This window comes from Somniosus microcephalus, chromosome 26, assembly GCF_052327205.1.
Source record: "Somniosus microcephalus isolate GS21.2 chromosome 26, FLI_Smic_1.0, whole genome shotgun sequence".
NCBI classification, from domain to species: Eukaryota; Metazoa; Chordata; class Chondrichthyes; order Squaliformes; family Somniosidae; genus Somniosus; species Somniosus microcephalus.
The window spans coordinates 32,380,037-32,406,063 of record NC_141012.1 but is presented as its reverse complement, the minus strand read 5'-3'; the positions used below and the strand labels follow the sequence as shown (position 1 = coordinate 32,406,063).

Here is a 26,027-nt window from a genome sequence, read left to right as displayed (position 1 = left end):
CATTTTTAATGTGTTTAGATTTTTCTGTAGGTGACAAGCTTTGAAGTGTTTGTGTGGCCTCACCTGAATGGGAGAAGTGACAGATTACTTCTGTAGCCTTACCTGCAACTGCCATCTGTTTGATCCTAAGAGAGAGTCACTGGAGAGCCTGGGTGTAAGGGCTCACCTGTGTACAGTGATGGTCAGTGTTTGACAGCACCTCATCTGTCAAAAATGTATGGTTCATGTGCCTTTAAGAAAACCGGCAGATGAAGCGTCATCAACTGACATCATCTGACACCGACTTTCCCTTAATTGGCTGGCAAGCCCGCAGGGTGGGTTTAACAAGACCAATCAGGGGAAAATAGCATCTGTGCATCAGATGTCACCAGGGGCGGGACTAGAACCCGGAAAGCAGCAGTCCCGCCCCCAACGCATCTCGGTGAGTAAAATCCAGCCCATAGAGTCTGCAAAGGGATATAGATAGACTAAGTGAGTGGGCAGGAAGGTGGCAGATGGAGTATAATGTCGGGAAATGTGAGGTTATTCACTTTGGTAGAAGAATAGAAAAACAGAATATTTTTTAAATGGTGAGAAACTTTCAAATGTTGGTGTTCAGAGAGATTTGGGTGTCCTCGTGCAAGAAACACAGAAAGCTAGCATGCAGGTACAGCAAGCAATAAGGAAGGCAAATGGCATGTTGGCCTTTATTGCAAGGGGGTTGGAGTATAAGAGTAAGGAAGTCTTGCTACAATTGTACAGGGCCTTGGTGAGACCACACCTGGAGTACTGTGCACAGTTTTGGTCTCCTCGAAGGCTCACTAGATTGATTCCTGGGATGAGAGGGCTGTCCTATGGTGAGAGATTGTGTAGAATGGGCCTATACTCTCTGGAGTTTAGAAGAATGAGAGATGATCTCATTGAAACATACAAAATTCTGAAGGGGATTGACAGGGTAGATGCTGAGAGGTTGTTTCCACTGGCTGGAGTGTCTAGAACTAGGGGGCATGGTCTTAGGATAAGTGATAGGCCATTTAAGACCAAGATGAGAAGGAATTTCTTCACTCAGAGGGTTGTGAATCTTTGGAATTCTCTACCTCAGAGGACTGTGGATGCTCAGTCGTTGAGTATATTCAAGGCTAAGATAGATAGATTTTTGGACTCTAGGGGAATCAAGGAACATGGAGATGGGGCGGGAAAGCGGATTTGAGGTCGATGATCAGCCATGATCTTAATGAATGGCGGAGCAGGCTTGAGGGGCCATAGGGCATACTCCTGCTCTTATTTCTTATGTTCTTATGAACCATGATTTGGGATTTACATTGCAAATTTAGCTTTGGTGCAATGTGATCGCTTCACACTGACCCTAAAGTAGCAATTTAAATTCACCTTAAGTTAACACCTACACCCCCATACCCTTCTCACTATCTCATAGAATAATAAAAATAAAGTAGAAGATAAATGTTTTTTTAAATTTGTTCTGGGATGTGGGCGTTGTTGGCAAGGCCAGCATTTATTGCCCATCCCTAATTGTCCTTGAGAAGGTGCTGGTGAGCCGTTGTCTTGAACCGCTGCAGTCTTTGCGGTGAAGGTGCTCCCACAGCGCTGTTAGGGAGAGAGTTCCAGGAATCCAGCGCCTCATGGATGCCCAGTTTTGAGCTGCTGGACCTGTTCTGAATCTACCCCATCTAACACAATGGCAGTGCCACACAACACAATGGAGGGTGTCCTCAGTGTGAAGACAGGACTTCATTTCCACAAGGACTGTGCGGTGGTCACTGTTACCAATGCTGTCATGGACAGATGCATCTGTGACAGGTAGATTGGTGAGGGTGAGGTCAAATAGATTTTTCCCTTGTGTTGATTCTCTCACCACGTGCTGCAGGCCCAGACTGGCAGTTATGTCCTTCAGGACTCAGTCAGTAATGGTGCTATCGACCACTCTTGGTGATGGACATTGATGTCCCCCACCCAGAGTGCATTGCAAATGTGAAAGACAGTTTTATTATGGAACTTTCAATCAGTTCCTAGTCTCCTCCAAAATCTTCGCTCAAAGTCCACCATGTTGGCTGCTGAGGATAAATTCACTCTGTAGCAGTTGTTATATATGCAAGGAAAAGTTTTACCATGCATGCTAAACGTGATTAATGCAGTGAGGCTGAGCATCATGAATGGAGGTTCGTAGCAAGGGTCATACTAAGGTAGTCCCTGGCACCCTCTGGTAGCTGACCACGTCTCAACTGACTTAATTTCACACTCTAATCTCCAGTTCTAACCTGTCTACCAATGGCATATCTTGTCTTTTTTTTAATGTATGTGTGTGTAGGGATTGAAGGGGTGGGTGGGGTGAGGGAGGAAGGGTTAGAGGCAGAAGAGCGAATCTTGTTGCATTTAAATGACCATTCATAAAGCCATTCATTGACATAGCAGAACAGAGATTGTTAGCCAATGATAATGAATAGGTCAGGGAATACAAGTGATAAACATCATGGCTGGAAATAAAATAAAGGAAGTTTGGTGGTATTGGTGATAGCTGGAGAGATGTTCTTATACATTCTTGTACTGTTTGCAGATGTTTTAAAATGGTTTATTATGTTTGGCTCATGTTGCAGAAAGTATTGAAATACTGAGACTCTTAACGATCAGAATCACTTTTATTAGTTACGATGGTTTCAAGTTGTGACTTGCTGGATGTGCTGATAACATGGATCCACATGTTACACCTATTTCATAAAGAAACAAAATTGGTGCAAGATTTGTGCAAGTATGAATAACCTGAATTAAGCACAACATCCAGCACACTGCTGATGCCATCAGTTTTAAAAATCTGTGGCTTGATTTTCTTCTGCTGTTGCCATTGTTTCCTTCTTGGCTGTGACAAAGGTTATCAGATCTGTAAATGTTACCACACCATGCACCATCTCCCTATTCTTACATTCACCACTGCTGTTATCTAAAACATAAACAGAAAAAATAAACATTGTTTAGGTCTTCAATTGTGAAAGCATTGATGATATCATGCTGCAATTCTACACCTTAGACCATTCTCAGCCAAGACGATGGGTGGGTGACTACTGCCAGTGTCACTATTCTTCCCTCCAATTTTCTCCCTTACTTCCACGTCAACTGGCAGGCCTTTGGTCAAGTGCCCATTCTTCATGTATGAGCAGAGACAGTGAGCGCCAGAAGATTATTTGGCAATATAGGGTATCACAGCTAAGCCTTATCATGTTCTCACTCAACATGCGCCCTTTCTAGTAGGGGTCACTGAACAGCAATCAGGAGTGGGAACTCTCATTGATTTGTTTAGCTTCCCTAGTCCAGGGGTACTGAGGTCAATACCCTGTCTTCGCTGAGGCCAGCTAACATAGCATAGATCAGGAATTGAACCTGGGATATTTTGATGTGTATGGCCTTGTACAACACCATGTGGTGCATTTTCCCATTAAACCATTGGGAACTGTATCATATTCTAATTGGTTGATGAGATCCTTTTTCTTACTTCAGTGGTCTTCACCTCTGATCCAGAATTGACAGATTCCAACATATTCTGAACTTAACGCTATTTTTACTATGTTACTATTGTCAAAGCCATTTTATTTTTATTTTGGGCTCTTGTCGGAAGAACAATAAGAAAAAAGGATACTACAAAAGACAGTTAAGAAAAAAAACTAGTGTGGATGTGTGATGATTTCAAGAGGAAATTAATTTAACTTCTACCATAGGGGAAACTGTGGAGAAACTGTCAGTGATACCAAAATATCCAAAGAATATTTATAGAACAGAATACAAAATGGTACAGTAGCATATGTAAAAGGCAATTTTGCTTCAGTAAAATACAGCTTATGAAGATAAATGAAACAGTTTAAAAAAAGCCTTATTCAGGCATTAATTCCTCCCAGATACTGATACGCCAATGTTTGCTGAATATTTGACTAAAGTTCATCCATTAAGAGTTTCCATTCGATTCATAAAGAAGCCACTAAGGGAACTGGGTCACACTGTGGGTTAGGATGTCTGTCATCTTTGGGGCTTGGATTTAAATCCGTTCTAGACTATGGGATTGAAGCAATCTCTCTCTCCTAGCTATGAGGTTCTTAAGTAAAATTAGTTTGGGCTGGACTTAACCAAGTTACCAATTGGCATGAGTCTACAGCACAGAAATGCCCATAAATGATCGTTAATAGGTATTAAATTGACAGTCTCACTCAATCATAAACTTGTGGTTATGAGAAGCAGAAATGGCATAATCTGGGCAGCAGGCATCACTCTTCTGAAATTGGCATTATGCATCTAATTAGTTCTGTACAAGGTTTAGGAATTAAAAATGTGAAAAATTATTTCCAATTTGTCAATTTCATATAAGAAATGTTTTAATACTTTAGCAAGCCATGCAAAGCGTATGTGTGTAAATATGCTGAGTGTGGATGTGAGCCATATTGATCAGAAAGGTCTTAGGGTCAATCTATAGCCTGTGCTGTGGTAGAGGTGGCTCAGTTGGAATTGTCCTCTTCACTGCCTGGGCAGTAACCTGGTGGAACAGATCACCTGTCCTTTATAGAACCTGTCTGATTTTCATTCTATTGAAACCTACCTTAGTGTGTCTCAGAAGACTGAAGAGTACCTGCTACTAATTACAATGCTGTAACTTCTAGACATTGGATGAGGACCAATATGAGGAATGACAATTTGGGTGAAGTCCAGAAGGACTAACATCCAAATCTCGAGTCATTGGGGGGGAATTTTTCAGGGGATTAGCGGGCGCATTCGGTGGCGGGTCAGGTGGGAAATTATTTTTGACAGCGAGTCGGGACCCCGCTGTCCACCCGCCACCACATGCCTTTCTCAGATGTCGGGTCTGTCAGCGCTGAACAGACCCGACACGCAGTGGTGGGGGAGGCAATTCAGGTCATTATGACTTTGTTAACAGCCCATTAAGAAGTATTTTGAGCTCACTTTTAGATTTTATGAGGTCGCCCACGAGGTCCACGCTGCTCGGGGATCACGTCAGGTCCGGTCAGGAGTTGTATGACCATGGAATCATCTCTTTACTTGAAAGCTGCAAATGTGCTATTAAAGCTCCCATCTCACAGCTGTTCACTTTCCAAGCTCAGAAGCTATTGCTTGCTGCATTTGGAAGACAGATTGAGCTTTATGCAGGTTGCAAGTATTTGGAGTAAATTCTCTATCTATTGTCACCTCATTGGAACAACCTCTCTCACCACTGACAGATTGCCTCTGTCATCTCAAGTTCACCTGTCATCTATTACATCAGCATCGGTGCCCTTGAAATTATCTCACCTTGGTCCTCAGAATCCTACCACAATCAGCCCCAACACCAGCAGCACCAGGCACACCAGCAACACCAATAGCAACACCAACAACCTTCTCTGCAATGAACTGATGCTGCACAGGACACAGGGCATCAGCACCCGAGCACATAGTTGCCCGGGACGCCAGGGGTGGCCTCGCCATGGCCAGATTTACTTCACTTGACGCTGTACATCCTGGCTGCCACATGATGCGCCAGGTTGGCACCACACCACACCAATACCATAATGCAAGCATCCCTACAATGCCCAAGCCATTCCTTTCACACTCATCACCATTGCGGGGGGCACCATTATGTCTCACCATTCACTGCAACTCACTAAGCCACTTCCAAAGGTGCACACAAATCTGTCCAAGAATGTAATGTTGAAAATAAAGATTTCAATATTTGACAGCACATTAACAGAAACTTCACATAACCATTGGCTAAAACACCCAAGTGCCTACCCTGGTGTGTTGTTAGTTAGTATGATTGGACGAGGATGAGGGTGAGTGTGAGGGGTGGCTAGTGAGATAATGTAGATAGAGAGGGATGGGTGGAGGTGCAAGGTAAGTTGGTGTGAGTAAGGATGTGCAGGAGTAGGGTAGGGAAGGCAGAGTGGTGGGGATGTGATGAGTGGCACAGCAGGATGAGGTTGAGTGTGGCTTTGCAGTAACATTTCGTGATCTACTGAGATCATTGAAAGGTTTGTGCCACTGCAGCCTGGTCCTCCTTACGACATCCCTGCTTGTGTCCTCCTGTGCAATGTGCAACCAGGCTGCATTGAGCTCCTGGGGAGGTCTCTTCCGCCCATTGGATGGGGAGAGAACCTCCCTGCATGCTGTGACTCCCTCCATAAGCATATGGAGTGAGTCATGGGGGAGCCTGGGTGCAGCCGTGCACCTCTGTGCAGTGCTTGTCAGTGTTTGCAGCACCTCAATGCTGCAGAACACTGACAGCACATGTGTCAAAATTAATTTGGGCATGGTCCCTTTAAGGAAGCTGGCTGATGCTGCATCATCGAATTATGCCATCAGGCCCGCTTCCTTCAATTGGACTGGGAAACGCGCTGGGCAATCAGGGGAAAATCATTTTGGACAGCGGGCTGGAGCCGGCAACGAGGCCGGGACCCGCCACCGACATCGCCCACTACGGACCAGCCGATTTTGGTAAAATCCAACCCATGGTCTTCAGAAGACCAGTGGTAAATGGAGAAAATTTAGGAGGGAAAAAAATCTCTTTAGATTATATGTAAAAAAGATTGAAGTTATGAAATGAAGTTTATTTACTGGATATAAAAATGCTTTTGTTCCCCTTTCAGCAACTCCCACAAGATATTCTTTTTGGTCAGGAGGGTAGAATGGTTCAACCTGCAGATATCTGCATACAGTCATGCCTGCAGATGATCTTGGGTATAGTAGGAACAGCTTTCCTCTTACTCCACTGACAGATCTAACAAATGAAACACTCTAGTCCTTTAAAGGAAGCTTTGAGTGCTGTTATCACTTGAAGATGTAATTCAAACTCTGCTCACCAAGCTGAGAGACTAATATTCATGTTGTAACTGTTAGTTCACTGAATTTAAATGCTTTCTTTCTAAATTTATACAACATATTTTGATACATAATGAATCACACTTGTATGAATATACGAACAATTTTCAGACCAAAGTGGATATAATGCGGTAGAATTTATCTACCTTTTAACATCCACAGGTAACATTGAGCACCAGTGTGGTGGCATGAGATTACTGCACTCTGTATTCTATTCGCATGAGTTCATTTTAAAGGTCCCTGGTCTGTAGGACAGCAAAAGTAAATGAGCTATTAATTTGTCTAATATTTCAGCAAAGACATGGGTTTCCTGCTGAAGTAAGTTTGCTGCACGATTTCCAGAGGCAATGGAATAATGGCATGTCACTTTCATAGACCTTGTGCCATTCAGACACATTTGTTACGCAATTGTTCCTATGGCTGTATTTATAACCAACTCAGTGAAACCAATCACGACTTACAGTGAATTTGTTCATGAACGATTAAGACAAAATGATTCAGCGTCAAAGTCTGTGAGATTTTTCCAAGAGTGTCACTTAAACTCACCTATTGAAAAAAACAAATAGTTAAACAGAGACGGAGGCATATCATTATCATTATATTTGGAGTTGTGACAAGTCATAATATTGTCAGCTACCTTTATTACAAAATTAAAATGAGGAAAACCTTTTCTTGTATCTTGTAAGTACTAATCTTCTGCAGATGATAGACTTACCTGATTGAACTGTCACATTAACCCACTGAGCAACAATGATACTGATGGTGAATACATATCACACAGAATCACACAGAAACCCCACAGTGCAGATAGAGGCCATTTCAGCCCATCGAGCCTGCACAACCCCGTAACCCCTACACCAACCAGATGTGTTCCTGTCTGAAAATAAAAGTATAAATCAACGGCCTAGAAATTCGGCGGGCTGCGCCACCAGTTAGCGCCTAAAGAGGGCACTTATTGGGTTTAGCGCCACTGGCCACGCCTCCCGCGAAATTTAGCGGGGCGCTAATGGCGGCGTTAGCCTGTAGCGCTGCGCCGCCACCAATGACGTCATCGGTGTGCGCAGCGCCCCACTACCGCCCCGATTGCGATATTTGGTCGCGCCCCCAGCTGTAACGTGCGACCGGTTCAGGGGGGCCTACCTGCGGCGGTAGTGGCGCTAATTAAAGGGGAGGTGCGGGGCGGCCATTTTTTTTGCTGGCCGTCTGCCAGCACCTCCTCGCGCCGCCGTCCCCGGCCTCCTGAGCACCCCCCCCCCCCCCGGGCAGTGTCGGCTGTGTCCCAAGAGCCCGGCACTTCTCCTCGGTGCCGGGCTCTTTTGCCAGCACTCGCGATCTCCGATCGCGCTGGTGCATGCCCCTCCCCTTTAAGAAGGGGAGGAAGGCCTGCAGTACCGCAGCGTGCCGTGCCGCAGCGTGTGGCGCTGCGGCACGTTGCGCTGCGATATTCAGTTGCAGCACCCCAAGAGGGATGCGGGGCGCCTCGAGCAGCGCCCCGCTTCCATTTGGGGCGCTGAAACTGAATATCGGGCTGGCGCAAGCGGCTCCATCCGGAGCGGTAATTCTGGCGCCCAGGCGAGCTTGGCGCCTCAGGCGCCACCGAATTCCTAGGCCAATGTGTATTAACAACAGAAAATGCTGGAAAAACTCAGCAGGCCAGGCAACATCCGTGGAGAGAGAAATAGAGTCAACGTTTCAGGGCGAAACACTTTGTCAAGACTGAAAAAACACAGGAAATGAAACAGATTAAAAGGCCAGTTTGGGGGCTGGGAGAGAACTAAAGAGAAGTGAAGAGACTTTAAGAGGTATTCAAAATGAGACGAGATGGTGATAGGATTAGTGGAGAGACAAAAGATGGCTCTAGAATAAGTGTGAAATGCGCTGCCAGAATGAGAGACAGCTGCCATGTGGGAGAGAAAAAAGGGGGGGGGGAAAAGGGCCAAAACAAAGGTGTGGATAAAAAATATATGTAAAAATGTAATAGGGGCCAAGGTCATGATCTGAAATTGTTGAACTCGATATTGAGTCCGGAAGGCTGTAAAGTGCTTAATCGGAAGATGAGGTGCTGTTCCTCGAGCTTACGCTGGGTTTCCGTGGAACAATGCAAGACCCCGAGTACGGTGAGGTCTGAGTAGGAATAGGGCGGTGAATTAAAATGACAGGTGACCGGAAGCTCGGGGTTACCCTTACAGACTGAACGGAGGTGTTCCGCAAAGCGGTCACCCAATCTGCATTTGGTCACCCCAATGTAGAGGAGACCGCATCGTGAGCAGCGAATACAGTATACTAGATTGTGAGAAGTACAAGTAAATCGCTGTTTCACCTGGAAGGGGTGTTTGGGGCCCTGGACAGTGGGAAGGGAGGAGGTATAAGGGCAGGTGTTGCATCTCCTGCGCTTGCACAGGAAGGTGCCGGGCGAAGGGGAAGGGGTGCTGGGGGTGATTTATTTCTCTCTCCATGGATGTTGCCTGGCCTGCTGGGTTTTGCCAGCATTTTCTGTTGTTATTTCGGATTTCCAGCATCTGCAGTATTTTGCTATCGAATCAATGTGTATTGATTAGTTAACACCAAGCTTGGGTTGTATAGATTGTAAGAAGAAGGGAAAAGTGAGAGGCAAGAAGGTCCTCCTTGGCTTCTCTGGGATAGAATGAATTAGAGTAGGCCACACCTCAACACAATGAAGATGTACTTAACTGAACACATAAAAATTAGCCTTTGCTTGTTGAGTTAAGTAGCCAGAGAAGTAAAACACAAAATAAAAGTGACCAAAGCATTTCCTCAACATGAATTTGCTGTCAGTATGACAGCCAATTGATTTTTAATGTTTTCAACTTAACTAATTGTGTTGCTGTACCACACTCAAATATTATTACAGCAATAAAGACACTCAAACAGGAGAGATTTTATTACTGCAATGTGAGCCTTAGGGTGCCAGACTTGGCTCAGGGTTATGTGTTATAGTGTCACAATTACAACAGTACATCTCAAGGCAAGGAAAGAAATGCAATAAAAAATGTCAAATGTTCAAACTAATATGAAGAAAGCAGCGGCAGAATCTTCAAATACCCAGATCCTTCCCAAAATACTGTTTATATGCGCCACCTGGTGGTAAAATGGTAGAAATTATTTTAAAACACTAAAATAATAATGGTGCACACAGTGCTGTATCTACGGGTCTCAAATGTCTACAGGGCTGCACCTATAGCACTGCTGGATCTATTCCTCGATGACCCATCCAGTGTAGCCATTTCACGTTAGAGAAAAAAATCGGGGTTACTTTTAGACTGTCAGTGATTTTTGTGTAAACTGACTGTAACATGGCATATGACTACCCAGATATTGGCACAATCTCATTAACTGTTTAAAGTACCTTAATGTACAAAAAGAAACCAGAATACCTTAGAACAAAGGTCAGGCTCATTTAATTTGTCATTCAAGGGATATCTTTTCATTGAAGAGTTTTAAATTGATGTTACCATAATGTTTTAAGGAACGGATGTCACAAATGTGTCAAGCTTTAACTCCTATTTTTATTTTCTTATCATATCCAGTGGTAGATAAATCAGCATTGAAACAGTAGTTAATAATTATTTCAGAAGGTGTACTGATTTCATAAATATACTGCTAGGTTAAACCAAAGAAATTCCAACCTCACAGATTGCACACGGGTCATAAGGAGAATCCCCTACCTTTTCGAACTGCTTGTAAATGATTTTAGACACTGGATCGGTGAGCTGCAGTTTTCCATCATGAACTGATGATGTAATACTTCCCAGAGTGACTATACCCAGCACAATGCTGCAGACAAATTAAAAACAATGATTACCCAGTTACATGTCAAAATACCAATCACAGTGACTGTTTGTCTGCAACAGGTTTATATTTCAAAAATAATCCAGCTGTGAGGCGTCACATTGTGGAACTATTTAACTGTTAAAAGTGATTTCCAACTGGTTCTCACTGTGCTTTGTGATTAGAATTGGAAAACTGGAATTGGCAAACATCAGGCAATAAAATGCATTCCATTTCGTGTCCCTGGTATTTTCACAATCAAGCAGTGTAATATTTCATGTCAGTCGTATAATGGATGCCCAGGATAAATCATATGAGCCTCGCTCTGTTTTTGATCAAAGCTGGAAACCAGCCTCAAAGCTCAATTGCTTCTAATTAGAATATGTGCTGAAGAGTTTTATTCTGGCTGCTGTCCTGCAAACTATGGGACAAAAAAGTTGTGCACAAGCTGCAGAAATGACAGTTAATTTCACAAAGTCTGCAGCTGTAAATAGAAAGAAAGAAAGACTTGCATTTTTATAGCGCCTTTCATGACCACCCGACGTCTCAAAGCGCTTTACAGTCAATGAAATACTTTTCAAGTGAAGTCACTGTTGTCTTCTTCTTCTTCTTAGGCAGTCCCTCAGAACCGAGGATGACTTGCTTCCACATTAAAAATGAGTTTGCAGGTGACTGATGAGTCCAATGCGGGACCTACAGTCTCTGTCACAGGTGGGGCAGACGGTGGTTGAAGGGGCAGGTGGGTGGGGTGCTTGGGTTGACGTGCGCTCCTTGCGCTGCCTGCGCTTGGCTTCTGCTTGCTCCCGGCGAAGAGACTCGAGGTGTTCGGCGCCTTCCCGGATGCTTCTCCACTTTGTGCGGTCTTGGGCCAGGGATTCCCAGGTGTCGGTGGGGATGTTACACTTTTTCAAGGAGGCTTTGAGGGTGTCCTTGCAGCGTTTCCTCTGCCCACCTGGGGCTCTCTTGCCATGCCGGAGCTCCGAGTAGAGCGCTTGTTTTGGGAGTCTGGTATCGGGCATGCGGACAATGTGACCCGTCCATCGGAGCTGATTGAGCGTGGTCAGAGCTTCGATGCTGGGGATGTTGGCCTGAGCAAGAACACTGACATTGGTGCGCCTATCCTGCCAATGGATTTGCAGGATCTTGCGGAGGCAGCGTTGGCGGTACCTCTCCAGTGCTTTGAGGTGCCTGCTGTACATGGTCCATGTCTCTGAGACATACAGCAGGGCAGGTATCATTGCTACCTCGGGAGCCTACTGTCAACAAGGGCAGACATCGACGATGAAGTCCAACACCGCCTTCAGTGTGCCAGTGCTGTCTTTGGTCGCCTGAGGAAGAGAGTGTTTGAAGACCAGGACCTCAAACCTGGCACGAAGTCACTGTTGTAATGTGAGAAATGCGGCAGCCAATTTGCACACAGCAAGGTCCCACAAACAGCAATGTGATAATGACCAGATAATCTGTTTTTGTTATGTTGGTTGAGGGATAAATATTGGCCAGGACACCAGGGACAACTCCCCTACCCTTCTTCGAAATAGTACCATGGGATCTTTTATGTCCACCTGAGAGAGCAGACGGGGACTCAGTTTAACGTCTCATCTGAAAGACAGCACCTCCGACAGTGCAGCGCTCCCTCAGCACTGCTCTGGAGTGTCAGCCTAGCTTTTTTATGTGCTCAAGTCCCTGGAGCGGGACATGGAGTGTAGCTCGGAGTGATTGAAGGTAATGGGAAAGATCACGTGAACTCATTTTGGCAATTATTCAGGAATGTAGAATTTTTCCAACACTTTTTTTTGCAGTGCAATATATCTATCTATCTATCTATCTATCTATCGATCTATCTATCTATCTATCTAATCATCTACATATTATAAATCCAACTGTCTATAAAATATTAATAAAATATTAGTGGCCTGGAATTCGCGGTCAGCGTTCGTCGCTGGCCCCGAAGTAAGCTTCGCACAAGGATCTCGCGATCTCTGTGTCGAGAAGTTCGGTTTTCCAACACGTAATTCAAATCAGCGTAGTACAGTGGGGATCCCCTAGTGCGAGCTGCTGTGACGTCAACAGGCTGTCTAAGCAGCCAATCAAAATGCAGAATTCTCACAGACAGCGAACCAGGAAATGGGTAAGCTCTTAAAATTCTAACTTTTCAAAAATGTTAGAGGGAGCAAAACATATAGTGAGGCTCTCACATGGGGAAAAGGCAAACCTGAAATAAAGATTAACAAACTTCTAAAAAAAAAATTAATTTTTTTAAAAGTTTCTCAAAAATGTTAATGGATAAATTTGACATTGCACAAAATTAAAATAGTTTTTCAGGGCCATAACCTTTGTTTAGCAGTTAATACACTGTTAAAACCCCAGTTACACCTAATTCCTTTTAATTGGGTATTTAACAGCGTAATTACTGCGGAAGAGCCAAAGTTTTTGTCAGTTTCCATGATTTGAGAGATTTTACTGATTGCTGGCAAACAGTGAAATCTCTCAAATCATGGCGGGGTGGGGTCGGTGGGGTGGGGGCCACATGTTCGGGCGGGGGAGTGTACAGCGCAGTTAGTGTAGGTGCAGTGAATGGCAGACCGCAAATTCAGGATTTCCGTGTTAGGCTGCGTATGTGCTAAATCCTGAAGTTGCAGTCAGTTTCAAAGGTAAAATGACGATGAATGCTGCCAGTTATTGATAGATTCCATTTGAAAAAGCATTTAAAAATTCTTGTTATAGACAAATGGTGAAAATAGTTACACACAGTAATAGGGAACTGAACTATAGATTTTATTCTGATGAAAGGTCATCGACCTGAAACGTTAACTCTGTTTCTCTCTCCACAGATGCTGAGTCTTTCCGATTTCATTTCAGATTTCCAGCATCTGCAGTATTTGGCTTTTGTATAGATTTTATTCCATTTGCATGTGAATTCTATATCCACATTGAATATCTGTTAGCTACGTATGTGGTGCAATTAATTATTTCTTACTAGAAAATTGCCACTTTCACCATAAATTAATATTAGGGGCAGTACCTACCCACTGGAGTCAATGACCACTGCATTGTCCAAGCTCTCCGCTTTGAGAATCTGGATGATGTCCTGGCAGGTGCTTGTGGGAAGGACAGTCAGAGCTGTGGGAAGCTTCATCTGATTGATCGGTATATTATTCCACCAACTACAAAAACCAAAAGAGACCACAAATTAATTCAATTATTAAAAGACTTGAGATGAAGTACCACAACTCTTCCTGCCACCTCAATCTCTTTAATCTGGTAGTCTCTTGTTTGTGGTCGAATTCTTCATTGCCTACTGTCAACAAGGGTAGGCGTTGATGATGAAGTCCAACACCACCTTCAGTGTGGCCAGTGCAGCCTTCGGTCGCCTGAGGAAGAGAGTGTTTGAAGACCAGGACCTCAAACCCAGCACGAAGCTCATGGTCTACAGAGCAGTAGTGATACCCGCCCTCCTGTATGCTTCAGAGACATGGACCATGTACAGCAGGCACCTCAAAGCACTGGAGAGGTACCACCAATGCTGCCTCCGCAAGATCCTGCAAATCCATTGGCAGGATAGGCACACAAACGTCAGTATTCTCGCTCAGGCCAACATCCACAGCATCGAAGCTTTGACCACGCTCGATCATCTCCAATGGACGGGTCACATCGTCCACATGCCCGATACAAGACTCCCAAAACAAGTGCTCTACTTGGAGCTCCGACACGGCAAGAGAGCCCCAGGTGGGCAGAGGAAACGCTTCAAGGACAGCCTCAACGCCTCCTTAAAAAAATGCAACATCCCCACCGACACCTGGGAATCCCTGGCCCAAGACCGCACAAAGTGGAGGAGAAGCATCCAGGAAGGTGCCGAACACCTCGAGTCTCTTCGCCGGGAGCAAGCGGAGACCAAGCGCAAACAGTGGAAGGAGCGCGCGTCAAACCAAGCACCCCTCCCGCCCGTCCCTTCAACCACCGTTTGCCCCACCTGTGACAGAGACTGTAGGTCCCGCATTGGACTCATCAGTCATCTGAGAACTTATTTTTAGTGTGGAAGCAAGTCATCCTCGGTTCTGAGGGACTGCCTAAGAAGAAGAAGAAGATAGCCATAAATATGAAGCTTGTAGATGACTATTTCTAAGTTTATAAAACTGACCAAAATGCCCACATATCGAACATTTAGCAGTCATTGCTATTCCTGATATTCTGATTGCCACATCAGTGGAACATATACATCTGGAAACCTGAGGTGAGGTATACAGGAAACTTTTGATTAACCGGCCACTAAATAACCAGAACGCTCTATCCACCAGCAAAATTCAGGAGTCGGTTCAGATAACTTTTTTTACTCATTTGTGGCTGTGCAAGGGTGTAGCTGAAGCTGTTGCTAAGCTACAGAGACGCTTGCAAGTTGTGCCAATTGTTTTGAAGCTAAGCAACAGGGTTTGTTGCTTTAGACGGAGCTCTGAGCTCCGTATCTGTTAACTATAGCGTTCGGTTATCCGGCATTGTTGATGGACCGGCACCAGGTCGGTCCCGTCCATGCCGGATACCAGAAAGTTTCCTGTATCTAGTAACACCACCAATATTTTATTTAGATTCACCATTAAAAAAATATATCTATACTTTTAAGGTGGAGGTGTTGCTTTCTGAGAAGTTGACTTATTCCTGTGTATGAAAATCTCTTTGTTTACAATCATTACCTGATAAGTGAGACAGAGACTCTTTTGATTACTAATACCTCAGCACATCGGAGAAGCAGTCAGTTAACTTTAATTATGTACCTTTCTTGGTCACTGTTTGCACGCAGAAACCCCTTCTGTTCCATCCAATTGTCACTGAGAAATTTTGACCTATATCAGCGCAGGTTAAAGAACAAATAAATAGAAATACTCAGTTAATTTACAGAAATCCAAACACTACATAAAGAAAGTTCAATCCTGGATGATTAGTCCACAGATTGTTATTGGTGCACACGATAAACTGGTATCAAAAATCTTCCTAATTTCAATAACTTTGTCTAACTTTTTATTCAAATATTTTTATCAACCCTTATAACCTTCCCATTATACACTTATGGTTTCATGCATGTTGTTCCTCACTGTGTTGAAATTAGGGTTGTCAACTCTGGTTGGATGTATCAAGTGACATCCTGTGACTTCCCACAGCCACTGGGAGTGGGAGAGTTCGGGAGAAAGTCACTGGGAAAAGTCACGGCATGTGGAACTGGGTCACGAAGGACCTGAACCTGCTGGTTAACAAACCACAGGATGAGCTTGCCTCCATTGGGCAAACCTGTAGCCTTGACCTGCCACAAAACACAGTGGTGGGCAGACAGAGCGCCGGCAAGAATTTGGTGCTGGAGAAATTCCATGGCAAGGATTTCCTTCCTCGTGGGTCAGGGATTGTCACCGGGCACCAGCTCGGTCTGCAGCTTACCGATGCAAAATCTTGTACGGTAAAGGGAAGTCTTGCACACTTTCGGGGATGCAATTGGACCAGCCGGTGCCTAGAGTGCAACGGGTGGATTATCGGAAAAATCTCCCGGTGCCCTTGTAGTAGTATCTAGGAGATTAATCTTTAATTCCTGGTGATTCCAGGACAATCCAGGACAGTTGGCTAGTTGAAATGAAGGGCTGGATTTTGCCAATGGGGAGCTTTTGGAGGCGGGACTCCCACTTGTCGGGTTTCAGTCCCGCCTCCGTCAACTTCTGGCCAACCCACGCTATTTTCCCTTGATTGACCTTGTTAATCCCACCCAGCGGGCTTAGCCGTCCAATTAAGGGAAAGCCAGTTACAGAGAACATCAACATATGATGTTACATCTGTCAAAAATTTTTGACAGATGAATTGTCATCGTTTGACTGCTCTGTGAAGCTGTCAAACACTGACATTCTATGTATTTTGATGAGTTCTTGAATACAAGAACTCATCAAACCTCTTTCTTTTTCAGAAATTAGATGGGTGTTGCATTTGAGAAAGCAACGGCCATCTGTCATCCCTGCCGCGGAGGTGCGAGACTCTCCGCATACCCACAGATTGAAGCCTGCAGGAAGAAACAAAGGTAAGTAAACTTTTTCTAAGACTTTCCACTTACCTCAGATACTCACTTCTCCACACTTGCACCCATCACTTACCTCCACAGCGCACTTTTGGACCACTCCGACCCCCGCAGACCCACTGCTCGCCTCGGTGACCCTGGCGGGTTTCGGAGCCTTCGGGAAGCCCGCACTTGTGAGGGCAAAATGAGGATAATCCTATTTTCTGCCCGTTAACTACCTGTTAACAGGCAGTTATGTGGCTGTAACCCCCTCCTGCCTCCAAGGAGATGGGACCCAGCATGGGATGGCTATCCTCCTCCTGGCAAGATGGCACGGAGGCGGGTTGAGCACCTGCCCCCAAATCCTGCCATTTTCCCAGCAGTCCCACCTCCAAATCCGCCTCCCCAGGGCTGGCAAAATCCAGCCCAAAGTCGCAATACACAATCTCCTCCAACTCCCTTTCCCCAGGACCTCAGAATGATCTCCATTAGGCTTCCCTTCCTCCTATAATTTTCAAGATTTTGGGCCAGAAATTCCAGAACGGGGCTTGCAGCGCGTGCAAGCCCCGTATTTACACTTACCCCGCGCTCGTGCCGATCAGCTTCTGGGACGCCTGAACTTGCAGAAATAGAAAGCACATTCCCGGGCAGCGTATGACGTCACGCCGCCCAGGAGTGCAGCCAGCGCGAAGCCAGGAGCGTGCAGTGTAAGTGAGACACGCCCCTTGAGGTCTCAGTTTCACTGGACACGCCCCCAATGTTTCTGTCAAGCTGCTAAGGATTTTTACATGCAAAGCAGCAGTTTAAATAGGTTTTTGGAAGTTTTTTGAAGATTTTGGTAACTTTTATAAACTTTTTAAAATGTTTACATTATTTTGAGTAATCTGAAGTAGTTTTAAAGAGAATTAAAGCAATTTAAAGACTTTTAAAAGCCCTAAAAGAATTTTTTAAATTCCATTTATTTATTTAGCAATGTCGTCGTCATACGTGTCTTCACACTGTTGGGGAACTGTATGAAGTGGTGGAAGGATTTATGGCCATGATTAACGCTCATTCCGTGACTGTAACCATCTTTGAACCAGCCATTAGGGCGGTTAGTCCTATGGCGGGAGGGTTTTACGGGCTCCCACAAGCTATACAAGGAGGGGGGGCCACCCACACCCACGGACGCAAATATCCCACTGGATGTCAACCCAGAATTTAGAGCCGGAGCTCCGACTCCACTTGCCGGGACTGTCTGGAGCGGGGTTCGAAACCCTACCCTGATCTGGCCCAGCGGCGGGGATCCTACCGCTATGACAAAGGCCCAATCCAATTAGCAACGTGAAATGGCAGCATAGGGCTCCAGTCACGGGGAGGGAAAAGGCGCAGGAAACGTATGGGTGTCACCTTTTGTGCGGAGTGGGCCTTTTGCGTAGCAGTAAGCATCCCCGCCGCTGGGCCAGAAGGAGTAGGGTTTTGAACCCCACTCCAGACAGTCCCGGCAAGTGGAGTCGGAGCTCCAACTATAAATTCTGGGTGGACATCCAGCGGGATACTTGCGTCCGTGGGTGTGGGTGCCCCCCCCCCCCAGATGGGTTGTGGGAGCCCGTAAAACCCGCCCGCCATAGGACTAACCACCCTAATGGCTGGTTCAAAGATGGTTACGGTCACGGAATGAGCGTTAATCACGGCCATAAATCCTTCCACCACTTCATACAGTTCCCCAAAGGGAACAGTGTGAGGATACGTACGATGATGACCTCTTGCGCAATGCACCTCCTTGGACCCTCAGTCGCAGATGCGAGGGGGCAAGTTGTGCAATTGTTAAATTTTTTATTTTATTGACATGTAAAATGTTGGCCCAGTAATTCCCTTCCAAATGCGCTAGTACGGTCGGGGTACTTACGCATCTGGCCGGATGAAATGCCGGTTTTCAGCATGCACAGTGCATGTGGGGAAAACCGGCATTTCCTGTCCTCTGAACGAAAGGGTTCAGAGGCAGAACGCGTGCGACTGCACAGGCAGCGCGTGCGCAGTATAATTTGCCGCTTTCATTAATGCTTTCAGTGAGGTCCAGTCATTACAACTTACACATGAAAAAAGCATGGGTACAGTTGCTCCAGAGGCTGCGGAGGAAGATATTTCTTATCGTGGAGCTTCTGAAAGTATGTATATGTCTGTATATATTCCTTTGCGTGTTATGTATATATTCCTTTACTTATGTGTATGAATGTATTATTTAATTATGACTTTCAGAGAAAGTAACTTATTGGAAAATCATAATTAAAAATATACATTCATACACATTAGTAAAGGAATATAAAACATACATACATATACGTAGAGGAATATATGTGGACATACATACATAACTCATTCTCACATTCCATTCACACAGCCACAATTGCTCCTTCTACCTACCGTTCTGAAAACCCGTTTAAAAAAAAAAAATTAAAGTTTAAAACTTAGTTAAAATTTCTTAAAATAACTTCCCTCCCTTTCCCAAACCTAAATATTGCATTTCATAAGCTCCTCCATAAAATATATCTCCTTCCCCAGCCAATGAACAACTTTACACTTGCTTTTTTCAAGTGCAAGTTCTAGGGACTTACCCTCACTCAATCCATCAGTGAAATCTACAAAGTTCACTGCGCAAGCGCTGCCTGTGCAGTCGCACGCGCTGTGAATAGACCTCGGGTCTGGAAATGCCGGCGTTCCCCGCATGCGCTGTTCCTGCTGAACGCCGGCATTTCCAACGGCCAGATGCGTGAGTAACCCGACCGTACTCACGCTTCTGGCCTGGAATTTCTGGCCCATTATGATCAAAGTTTGGTATCAACTGAGCTTAAAGCTCCACTTCTCTGTTGCTGGCTTGCTCATGGGCTACTCTCAGTAATGGTAATAGTCTAACAGGCTTCACTGTCGAGTCGGCACTTGTGACTCCCTGCACTTTGGATGTATAAATAAAATCAGGTCACTTGGACAACTGTTGGCCAGGCATCTCCCAACACAAGGTAGTGAAAAACTGTGGGGATAATTCTCTGCTATTTCACTCCTGGGTTGGGGCAGAGTAGCACCTGCTGGGAACAAAATACAAAAATTGGTCACAGAGGATTAATTTAAATGGACGGAAAATCAACCAGGATGTGTACAGGTGCACTATCCTCTGCACTCCAATATTATAACATGTGCTCCCAGTATGTGCTACTCAAGGCTGGGAGCCCCAAAACATGACGGCCTAGAAATTCACTAGCCTTAGCGCCGCTTTTGAGGCGCTAGAAGGACTAGCGCCAGAGTTATGGCCAGTTGAAAAATTCCCTGGGGCCCTAAAGCGGCGTTGCACCGGTAGCGCTGCGCCGGCACCGATGACGTCATCGGTGTGCGCAGCATCCCGGTTGCCATGCCGACGGGCCCCAGCGCCGAAATTCAGTTGCGGCCGCCTCGCCCGTGGCAGCCGCAACTAAGACTCTGGCAACAGAGTCCAACATGTGTTTGCGCCGGTGCATTAAAGGCCCCGCGGCGGCCGGCCGCTTTCCCGCCGGCCGCCTGCCCGCAGCTCCCTCCCCGGACTTCTCCCCCCCCCCCCCCCCCCGGAACAGATGCAAGCCCGGCACTTGTCCGAGGTGTCGGGCTCATTTTTAAACAGATTTGCGCGGGCCGCGGCCGGGTGCAGGCAGCTCCTCCTTAACGGAAGGAGGAGGCCTGCACTTCCCCAGCCTGCCGCACCGCATCGGGTGCCGCAGCGCCGGAATTGCGGCGCTAAACGGCAGTTAGCGCCCTTTTCCAGGCGCTAAGACCCTTCAGTAGCGCCGGCAGCCGTTTGGGCGCGGCGCTACTGAATTTTTGCCGCGCGCAGGGGGACTTAGCGCCGGCACTAACTTCCGGCGCTAAAGCCCTGGCTAAGCCAAAACCCAATTTCTAGGCCGACATTTATTCTCATGGGACCAATATTTTAATAGAACCATTCACTTGTTCTGGGTTGTTGGTGTAGCTTTTTCCACATAAGTATTTTTTTTTAGCTTCTCTTGCTCGCCAGTTAGAATAGGGGAGGGAACAACATTAAATTCCGCTAAAATCCCAGAGCAAGGCTGGCATCAATGGAGGCTCAGAGGTGTATGGAGCAGCAACTGGGGCCTTTTGGTAAGGGGCAGGTGCATTATGAGTGTTCCTGTGTTAGGTAGATCAGTGTGAAGGGTTAATTGCTTCCGTGCTGTTTGCTGACTTGCATGTAATTTCGGACGGAGTCTGGGAGGATCACGACACAGCGCTGCCCTTCTTTCAGATCTTTTGCCACCATCACAGCTGCACACATGGCACTTCCAGAGCTGCCACCTACACAACAGGAAACAAAAGGTTTACTCAAGTTAGTCATCGACTCCAATTAACACTAATAACATTGGTATTTGTTGTTGAATTCAATCCAACACTGGGCTGCACTGTACCGAACCTTTTACTACAAATAGTGCCATCATCATTCAAATTAATCTCCTGTTTCAAGTTGTCTGTAAAATGAGGCTGAATGCTACTTAGCTCAATGATACTGTGGTAAGAAATGTAACTGATCTGAGAGCAGCCGTGCCATGCTTTCGCGCAAAATGTTGACTGTAAGCAAAACTGTTTGCTTAAAAGGGGATAAAAGCAAAAGATAGGAAGGAGAAAAACAAAAGTGGCAGTCAGAGAAATCAACGGTTTAAATCAAACATGGCCACAGTGAATAATAATTCTAATAGGTCTAAGAGCGTTAAAAAAACAAGCCTGAAGGCTTTGTGTCCTAATGCGAGGAGCATTTGTAATAAGGTGGATGAATTGGCTGCGCAAATAGAGGTAAACTGATATGATTTGGTTGGGATTACGGAAACGTGGCTCAAGGATGGCCAAGACTGGGAACTCAACATCCAGGGGTATTCAATATTCAGGAAAGATAGGCAAAAAGGAAAGGGGGGTGGGGTAGCATTACTGGTTAAAGAAGGGATTAATACAATTGTAATGAAGGATATTAGCTCTGATGACGTGGAATCTGTATGGGTAGAATTGAGAAATACTAAGGGGAAAAAAACATTAGTTGGAGTGGTATATAGACCTCCAAACAGTAAGGCAGAGGTTGGGGATGGCATTAAAAGGGAAATTAAAGAAGCGTGCAATAAGGGCACAGCAGTCATCATGGGTGACTTTAATCTACATATAGATTGGGCCAACCAAATTAGTAACAATACTGTGGAGGAGGAATTCCTGGAGTGTTTACGGGATGGTTTCCTGGACCAATATGTCGAGGAACCAACCAGAGACCAGGCCATCTTAGACTGGGTATTATGTAACGAGAAAGGATTAATTAGCAATCTTCTTGTACGAGTCCCCTTGGGTCGGAACGATCATAATATGATCGAATTCTTCATTAAAATGGAGAATGAAGTAGTTGACTCAGAGACAAGGGTCCTCAATTTAAATAAAGGAAACTACGATGGTCTGAGGAGCGAGTTGGGTAGGATTGATTGGGGAATGGCACTCAAAGGGTTGACAGTGGATAGGCAATGGCAAACATTCAAAGACCGAATGGACGAGCTACAGAATTTGTTCATCCCAGTTTGGCATAAAAATAAAACAAAAAAGGTGACTCAACCGTGGCTAACGAGGGAAATTAGAGATAGCATAAGATCCAAGGAGAGGACATATAAATTGGCTAGAAAAAGCAATAATCCTGAGGCTTGGGAGCAGTTTAGGAGTCAACAAAGGAGGACAAAGGGATTAATTAAGAAAGGGAAAATAGAATATGAGAGTAAGCTATCAGGGAACATAAAAACTGACTGTAAAAGCTTTTATAGATATGTGAAGAGAAAAAGATTGGTGAAGTCAAGCGTAGGTCCCTTACAGTCAGAATCAGGGGAATTTATAATGGGAAACAAGGAAATGGCAGACCAACTAAATACATACTTTGGTTCTGTCTTCACAAAGGAGGACACAAATAACCTCCCAGAGATGTCGGGGAACATAGGGTCTGATGAAAGGGAGGAACTGAAAGAAATCAGTATTTGTAGGGAAATGGTGCTAGGAAAATTGATGGGACTGAAGGCTGATAAATCCCCAGGGCCTGATGGTCTACATCCCAGGGTACTTAAGGAAGTGGTCCTAGAGATAGTAGATGCATTGCTGGTCATCTTCCAGAACTCGATAGACTCTGGAATGGTACCCATGGATTGGAGGGTAGCTAATGTTACCCCACTATTCAAAAAAGGTGGTAGAGAAAAAGCAGGGAATTATAGACCGGTAAGCCTGACATCGGTAGTGGGGAAAATGCTGGAGTCTATTATAAAAGATGTAATAGCAGAGCACTTGGAAAGCAGTGACAGGATCGGACAAAGTCAACATGGATTTACAAAAGGTAAATCATGCTTGACTAATCTACTGGAATTTTTTGAGGATGTAACTGGTAAAATAGATAAGGGAGAACCAGTGGATATGGTGTATTTGGACTTTCAGAAGGCTTTCGATAAGGTCCCACATAAGAGATTAGCGTGCAAAATTAAGGCACATGGGATTGGGGGCAAGGTATTGACTTGGATAGAGAACTGGTTGGCGGACAGAAAGCAAAGAGTTGGAATAAACAGGTCGTTTTCTGAGTGGCAGGCAGTGACTAGTGGGGTACCGCAAGGATCGGTCCTAGGACCCCAGCTGTTCACAATATATATTAATGATCTGGACGAGGGAATTGGATGTAATATCTCCAAATTTGCAGACGACACAAAGCTGGGTGGGAGGGTATGCTGTGAGGAGGATGTCGTGAAACTCCAGCACGATTTGGACAGGTTGGGTGATTGGGCAGAAACATGGCAAATGCACTATAATGTGGATAAATGTGAGGTTATCCACTTTGGTGGCAAAAACAGGAAGGCAGATTATTATTTGAATGGCAATAGATTGGGAGAAGGGGAAGTGCAAAGAGACCTGGGTGTTCTTGTGCACCAGTCGCTGAAGGTAAGCATGCAGGTGCAGCAGGCGGTTCAGAAGGCAAATGGTATGCTGGCCTTCGTAGCAAGAGGGTTCAAGTACAGGAACAAGGATGTCTTGCTACAGTTGTACAGGGCCTTGGTGAGACCGCACCTTGAGTATTGTGTGCAGTTTTGGTCACCTTACCTGAGGAAGGACGTTCTTGCCATGGAGGGAGTGCAGCGAAGATTCACCAGGCTGATACCTGGGATGGCAGGAATGACGTATGAGGAGAGATTGTGTCGATTGGGCTTATACTCACTGGAGTTTAGAAGATTGAGAGGGGATCTCATTGAAACCTATAAAATTCTGTCAGGTCTGGACAGACTAGATGCAGGAAGGATGTTTCAGATGACCGGGGAGTCCAGAACCAGGGGTCATAGTCTAAGGAGAGGAACTTCTTCACCCAGAGAGTGGTGAACCTGTGGAATTCTCTGCCACAGAGGGCGGTGGAGGCCAGTTCATTAAATATATTCAAGAAAGAGTTGGATATATTTCTTGAGGCTAAAGGGATCAAGTGATATGGGGAGAAGGCAGGGACAGGGTACTGAATTTGGATGATCAGCCATGATCTCATTGAATGGCGGAGCAGGCTCGAAGGGCCGAATGGCCTACTCCTGCTCCTATCTTCTGTGTTTCTGTGTTTCTATGTAAGTAGCAAGGGTCTTTTCTGCAGTGTGTGTCATAGCAGATTTAGTGCTGGGGGTGCTGGCAAAAATGGAAGCTCTTCAAAGTTTTTTATGTACCTCCAATGTCTGACGCAGTATATGTACGAAATGTAATATCGCTATCGTGAAAAACATTCCAAAAGAGCCGACGGAGTCATCTCAAGTCTAAATTAATTCAATTTATGGATGATACATATGATTGAAGATGACATTGTTTTTTGCCTCTCCCAGGAGTTAATGGGGGTAAAATTCAGCTTCGACGGGAACGCAGTGAAGTCAATGGAAAGGACAATCAGGCAGGGTGTATAACGGGTGGCCAATTCGCTACCACTTGTTTTGCACCCATGCCGAAGTTGAATTTTACCCCCAACATTACTAGTGGATGGGGATGATCATTGATGGGCTTGGCAGTCTTTTCTCACCTTTCCTCTCATATGCTTGCATGTATATATAATATATACTTTGTTTGAATTTGGGCTTGGAAGGGTTAATGTTTTCAAAATGAATGCCAGTTAACTGGTATTATGCAACACTGATCTCATCAGAAGTCACACCATCAGTTCCATATGACGCGCTTTTAAGTGGCTTCTAGATTGTGGTTTCCTGATCTTCCCAACGCTACCCTGCAAACTCAACAAGAGGTGCCAAGTTTTACAAAAGGTCTTGCATAATGATGGTATCAATTTGTCATTTTTGCAAAATATTGCACATCTTAATACTGATAATGACTCTGAAAACTCTAGTTTTCTGTCAGACAGTAATCTTGTCAGCAATAGTTATTTGACTCAGATGTTGAGGTAACTGACAGGAGACGAGTAAATCTTCAGCTTCCTCACTAAGCCCATTTTGTGGTTTGTTCCCAGAACTACATGAAGGACTGACATATATTCAAAACTTTGGAGAAGATATTTCTGTCAATGTACAATTGTCTTTGGTGGGCCATTTAATTAATGATAATGAACCCATGACAGGAATGCCCATCCAATTTTCCCCCTCAAAGGTAACTGTGACAGCCAAACAGGTGGCTTTCTACTCAGCCTCACATAGATTGGGATATGAGTGCTCTATCATGTGATGCAACACAACACAAGTACTGGAACATACTTTAAAATAATGACTGCCATTAAAGCTCAATTATATCTCATGACACATGCCAGGTAACTTTTCTCTTACAAGATCTGCTTGTAATGATTGTATACAATATGAGTAACACCAGCTACACTGGTCAAAAATAGCATAATGTGAGAGATTGCTCACCCACCCAGTTGTGCTTAAGACTGATTTCAGAACATCCTTATTAGGCACAATACACCCAGCCTCTTATGATCAAGCAGCAATGTGCCCCACAGTTCAATACAGTCCCCAGCATTGTTCTGGAAATGGTACTGTTGGAAAGATGCATGTTGTGAATCTCGCTTGTGATAAACACAGAAGAAAGTCATGTAAATAGAATCCGAAGCATGGTTTACCACACAGCAATCCTTCTTTTCTGATCAACTTTCGAGCCATTGCAAAAGCTTCCACGTCGTTAGTCTTCACCCATTTGTCAATCACCTGATTGAGAAAGGACATTCTTGTTACTATTACGTGGGGCAGTCTTGCTTTGAACAATTAAGCTATCTCTTAACAATTAACCTCCTATTTCTCATCTACATGTTGCCCCTTGGCGACATCATCCAAAAACACAGCGTCAGTTTCCACATGTACGCTGACAATAAATATTGGAAAAACCGAAACCATTG

The 26,027-nt window shown here is 45.0% G+C and overlaps 1 protein-coding gene across 1 annotated transcript in view; it reads right to left on the bottom strand.

Moving 5' to 3' along the window:
- Positions 1 to 2,626: 2,626 nt before the first annotated feature.
- LOC147100384 (cystathionine beta-synthase-like protein) overlaps positions 2,627 to 26,027 on the bottom strand; it is a 52,945-nt gene continuing 29,544 nt past the window's right edge. The window contains exons 9-15 of the mRNA XM_085968255.1: positions 25,755 to 25,839; positions 20,863 to 20,968; positions 15,399 to 15,467; positions 13,659 to 13,796; positions 10,530 to 10,638; positions 7,305 to 7,389; positions 2,627 to 2,932 (exon numbers count right to left, since the gene is read on the bottom strand). Of these exons, the coding sequence (XP_085824381.1) occupies positions 2,799 to 2,932; positions 7,305 to 7,389; positions 10,530 to 10,638; positions 13,659 to 13,796; positions 15,399 to 15,467; positions 20,863 to 20,968; positions 25,755 to 25,839 (726 nt within the window). The 3' untranslated portion in view covers positions 2,627 to 2,798. The remainder of the gene's footprint in view (positions 2,933 to 7,304; positions 7,390 to 10,529; positions 10,639 to 13,658; positions 13,797 to 15,398; positions 15,468 to 20,862; positions 20,969 to 25,754; positions 25,840 to 26,027) is intronic.